Source organism: Scomber scombrus, chromosome 23, assembly GCF_963691925.1.
Source record: "Scomber scombrus chromosome 23, fScoSco1.1, whole genome shotgun sequence".
Lineage (NCBI taxonomy): Eukaryota > Metazoa > Chordata > Actinopteri > Scombriformes > Scombridae > Scomber > Scomber scombrus.
The window spans coordinates 20,966,120-20,972,119 of NC_084992.1; the positions used below are offsets into that span (position 1 = coordinate 20,966,120).

The 6,000-nt window shown below is 39.2% G+C and overlaps 1 protein-coding gene across 2 annotated transcripts in view; it reads right to left on the minus strand.

Moving 5' to 3' along the window:
* Positions 1–5,626, minus strand: part of ablim2 (actin binding LIM protein family, member 2) — a 70,071-nt gene extending 64,445 nt beyond the window's left edge. For both annotated transcript variants that reach the window (XM_062444349.1, XM_062444348.1), the window contains exon 1: positions 5,453–5,626. In XM_062444349.1, the coding sequence (XP_062300333.1) occupies positions 5,453–5,468 (16 nt within the window). In that variant the 5' untranslated portion in view covers positions 5,469–5,626. The remainder of the gene's footprint in view (positions 1–5,452) is intronic.
* Positions 5,627–6,000: the final 374 nt, after the last annotated feature.

Sequence of the window (6,000 nt, forward strand, 5' to 3'; positions counted from 1 at the left end):
TGAGCAATGCAACACTACATGTCTGTACTGCATACAGTCACACCACTGGAAGCCTCTGGGAACACACATTGACTGTCGAAGGAGGTTTGTGGTTTACCACCTGCACCATGGTATACCATGCAACTGTCCTAACATGGGCATGTCATATTTAGCATATTCCATCTTATGCACAGTCACTGACAAAACATGAGAAGGTATACATGCAATATGTTGCTCAAAGACACTTTGAATATATGAATGCTATAAGCTCTTTAGCACCAAGTTGGAAGTTTTGTAATTGAAAAAAAGCCCCAACAACCTCCAAGGTTAGGACACAACATAGAAAGGTTTTAAGGTAGATATACATGTAATAAAGAACCATTAACTTCTACACAGTGGAACACACAAGCTATATCTCAAATGCCTTTTCAAGAAGCCATGCTAAAGCACCGTCTAAAAATAGAGTGTTCTCTCAACTCATGGGGATCCCATGGTGCTCTAACATTCTTGGTGTGAACCATCTGCAGATCTACAGGGGTGGGCAGGGGATCAAAATACTCATATTACCACGGGAGAAGTACCTTGTGGTGGCCAAGCTATTGACCTTGGGGACTCTTACTTTTTCATGAGACAACACATTAATATACCCCAAAAGATGCCGATTACCTGTTGTTCTTACTCTTATGGTAAAGCTAGTAAATACCACACAGTTAAGAATGATTTGGTTTGGATATTGGTACTATATGGTATAATATTGTCTTGCCATAATACTGGAATGTAGACAATAAGCTTCTATGATGCTTATGCTTATATCTGAATTTATAAGTGCAATATATGCAACCATGGATATTCTATAATGAAAATGTAATGAGATATCCCCTTTATATGGTGTTTGCATGGTCCATCAGGTTTTAATTCGGGTTTGTATCAAATTTATGACCAGCTGACGTGACCAATAAAGGTGAATCTATGCAGAGAAAAGTGCATGAATAGCAGATTTCAGCCCAGGAACACGGCACATCAGGAATCTCCAACACTTTAAAGACCTATTAAACGAAAGGAAGGCTAAAGTGAAGGGCCTTGTGCCCAGATAATATGATTAACAACATGTGAGGACTTCTCAAAACCTGCTGACACCTGGACTTACCTTTCTACAGCATTACTTCACTGCTCAGGAGTTTCCCGTCTATCCCCGCCAACACAAAATCCACTCCATATATATCTCTAATGTTTATGTGACTAAAATACACATGGACCAGACAGTACAAATGAGTTATGTTTTTTCCTGCTCTCCTTAAACCCGACATTCACCTGTGCACGCATGCAACATGACCTGAGCAGCATCTGATCTCTGACCTCTGAGTTAAAGCACTACAGAAAGCTAACCTCTGACCTCTTTGGCAGATGACACCATGGACACCCTCGTTGGCTCAGGCCTTATACAGAAAGAGGCATGTGATATAAACAGAGAAGTGTAGGAAACTAACTAGGAAATTAAGTTAGCTCATTTCCTGCAGAGGAGACAGTAAGAGGCTTATTTTGACACTGGAATCTAGAATTGGATATGAGTGCTGCTACTTTCATCATTACTATTACTACTATTTATATTTGTAAGCAGACCCTTTTTTTTTAAATGAATCAGAAATCTTATTAGTAGTACAAAATGAAGCTAAAGTAGCTGCTAATGTGCTTTCTTATGAATATGGTCTTTGTGCAAAACATATGATTCCTGCCATTCCTGTGACAGATGACTCAGTGAATATTTCTTCCACGTGGATAACAAACACCGCCTACAGATACGATCCCACGTGTCATTGCAGCTGGCTCAACTGGAAGACTTCCATCTATTCGCCTCAAGTCAAACCACTATGAGGTCCAATCAGCATATATAAATACCGTTTTATTTCCTCAATTTCACATTTTCATTGGGATGTTCAACACCTTAACCAGGAATGCAGAATAACTTGTTTAGAACAAGCTGTTAGATCTGCTTTATCGAAGCTACAATGGGATCCGACACCACATGACCCGAAGTATAAACACACTATATCCACATACTACTGTGTACTTTTGGTCTGGGCTCCTTTGTGAACATAATGCTGCATCACACAATGATATTTTAGATGTGATTACAAGTTTGTGGTAAAGGTTTAGGAAAGGCCTTGCGCAATTTTGGACTTTTTTGTAGTTTTGGGACGTGACCATCCATACTTTTAGTGTACTTAATGGTAGATTTTGCCCCATATCAAAGACACAATTCTGTTTATTATTGATTAATTTATTCATTATTGTTCCAATAATATTTCCAAGAGTCAAAGGTGATGTTGCTGTCTTTTTCCAACGAACGGTTTAACGCTCAAAAATATTTGATTTACATTGGTGATTGATACACTCAATGTTCAGCCCAATATCATTAACAATTACATCCGTTTTTTTGTGCATCCTACATTTTAAGTCCAAAGCCAGAATTCAGAGCAAATGCAGGAAGTGTTGAGTCTTTTACTTTGATTGTCAGGGTCAGGGTCATCCAATATCTTGTCTAGTTGTAGGTAAGTGCGTAAGTGATTAATCAATCATCAATATTATATTCAATGCTTAGTTTCATTGAGATATACCAGCAAAGAGAAAGACAGAGAAACAAGGACAAGAGGAAGACAAATTCGGATCAGTCTGAGCCTGAGGACCTAAGTTATTTTTATAGATGGATACAATGACATGACAGAACACTGAAGACAGAAAAAAAAGATAAGGCCTATATGATGCTCTCATCGCTAGCCTGAATGAAAGTGCAGTTCGATAGTAGGGGTCATTTGCCTGGAGTAGTGTGATGCAACAGAAAATCCCAGCACAGCTCAGCAGATGACAGTGCATTTGAAGGATGATTTGCTTTAATAACAGTTAATAATCTAAGAAAGCTGACTGTGGAGAAACACAAAGGGAAGTGTAGGTGGAAGTAAAAAGACAGTGATGGATCGGAGCCGCGTGTGTTACGCAGGCCATTTATTTAAACCCAGAGAGAAACACCATGACTCATGAATAGAGCCTCTCTGTAAGAAAGCATTGTGTCAGCTGTTTAAGCAGAGCTAGTGCAAAAAACACTGGCATATGCCAAGCAGGTTTATCCCCTAGAGGGAGAGGGCCTAGTACAACAGAGGTTGGATTCAAACAAACACAGCCCATTATCAACATTCACAGGACATGACTCTACCTTTAACTGCACAAAGATACTCATGCAGTCACTAAGTGGGCACAGAATGACCTCAATTAACCAAAATGTTGCGTAATTCACCTGTATCATACCATACCATAGTACATTGTGAAATGACTGAAAAACTATGAATTACCATCCAAAACTACATGGTATTTTTAGCCTCTTTCAGCTCAATGTGATGCAACTGTTTCATTCTACTATTCATAGGTTTAACATTAACATGATGAACTGTCCAGCACTCCTGAAGGTCACATAAGTAAGTATACTCTTCGGGGATTTATCGACATTTTTAAACCTGCCACCGTCTGCCAATCGATGTCTTTCATAGCGACGTGATTTGTGACTTAATGACAAAAGAAAACAATAAAATACCTTTTTTAATTTTTAGCTGTATAAAAATATAACAGTCCACAGGGGATAGTAAACGGACGGATACGCAGGCGGTTTGTTTACTGGCAGGTTCAGAATAGTGACGGCGGGCGTCGCTATGACTGCTGACGGGCAGCCAGTCATTACGTCACATACCCAGGATACACTGTCCTTGGCTGGGACTGAGACACAGCCTGAAGCGTTAAGTGTTTGTGTGTGCATGACTTTATGCATGTATTCATGAGCCTATTGACTGAAATGCCAAATGCCAAATGCCTAGAGTATGGAAACGTGTGTATTGAATATGTGCACATGAATGGAAAAAAAACATGACAAAAGATCAGGAATACTGGAAACAGGTGAATCATTTTAATGTAAATGCCTAAATATAAAAAAATCAACATTCCTACGTGGACCATGTGTTTCTATATGTGTACTATATGTGTGTGGAAGCACGTGGCCTGTGTGTGTGTGTGTGTATGTCAGTATGTCGCATGTGTGTCCTCACCACCGAACTTTACAAGCTTCGTCACAATGAGTTGGCAGCGTACACGCCTCCCTGCTCTATACAAGTCACAGCCCTGCATTTAGAAACCAACACACACTGACAGCTTAACACTGGGCTGACTTTAAAAAGGGCTGTTGAAGACAAGACACTGCTGGGAGAGGAAATATTTGTGATGTGTTTATGAGAACTAACAGTGAATCTTCTTTTTACAGCCAAATGGAAAGGAGTCAGTAGTTCTTAAGCACTCTTTGCTACTTTGTCTATTCTACTACAGTTCCTCATGAAATACTGTATAATTAGCCTACTTTACTACATTCATTTCATTTGATAATTATAAAACATATATAATATAAAGCATATATAATGTTAAAGCTTAAACAACCTAATAAAAAGTAATGTAATGTATTTTTCTTAATGTGAAGGCTTTGTGACAAATGCTAATGGTTTTTAGAATGATAATTGCTTACTTGTGGATTAAACCAATGAAAATTCCAGTTTCACTGTGACTCTCTAATGCAGTGCTTTGACTTATAATAGAGTCTTGTACATGGTAGTATTGCTACTTTACTTCTAAATGCTTCCACCACTGGTAGGGGTCGATGATTGGAAGCATGTCAATTGCATGAGACAAAGTGTACATGGATGCTGGTATATTGTTTTTGCAAATAAAATTAGTTAAGTTACTGTAAATAGACAATATGGTACAAAACAACAGTTAACAGCCTAAACACTGCCTCTAAGATTGTCCCAAGTCCCCATTGGTATATACAGCACATGCAGAGAAAATTAAACACCCTAAAAGATAACTACACCTTTATTATGTAATACCAAAGACACTCTTTACATCACAATAATAATATCATAGGGATTTCTTCTCAGCTCATCTGGCCTTCACCCCTTCGTGAACAACCCAAATGGCTGAGCTCCCAGTGTTAGAGATGCAGGCTCGGGACCAAGACAACAGTGCCGTTGCCAGGGATGTTGCAAGCAGGCTGCATATCAACCTGCAGCATAAGCATTCAGCCTGCTACTCCAGGCTTGTTGTTGTCATTCACATACGCACACTATGTTCAAACAGAAAGTACTATACAGTTCTGACTGTGGTTACATAATAGGAGGCCTGTTTAGCTGTAGGTACTGTCCAATTGATGTAGAAAAGCACACATGCTGCAAACACAAACCCATTCATATGGCCTACAGCTGTTGTTGAACTAAACAGTAAATGAATATCTATTTAAGATATGAGAGAACAAGTAAATACAAGAAATGGTAAACAGTAAGTCCTGTTTAGTAAAAGACAATCATTAACCACAAACATTCTTCCCTCTCTTACATGTGAACACACCACATGAAGCTTAATAAAGGTTATAAAAGGTCATCATTACCTTTCTCCTCTGGCATTGTCACTCAAGTTGTTTTCCCAATTTTGATATGTATTTATTTCCTTTAGTGATAATAATTATAGACGATATCCAAAAAAAATCTTTTCAGAGCCCTCTGATGGTGTTGCGACACATCCTCCGCACGCTCCACAGCTCTGGTGTAATAATAAATGGGAGCACAGAGAGAGTGAGTGCTCTGTCTGTCACTATCTCTGGAATGAGCTGTGGGTCATATGACTCCCTATGTCTCTCTCTCTCTCTCTCTCTCTCTCTCTCTCTCTCTCTCTCTCTCACCTCTCTGAGTTATTGCGGCTATCTGTTATAAATAGAAGCATGTGAAGCTCAAAGAGAATGACACCTCCTCCTGGTAATCTGTCACTGGGCGTGTCCCAGTCTAACCAGTGCACACCAAACTCAAACTTTGACAGCCCAATGATATGAAAACTGGGGTCCAGAGACGAGTAAAATCAGCCCTCCAAAAAAACAAAGGTATTGACATGCCTAAAGAAAGTGGAAAACTAGCAGAAATGGATGAAGACAAAACAAGAGCT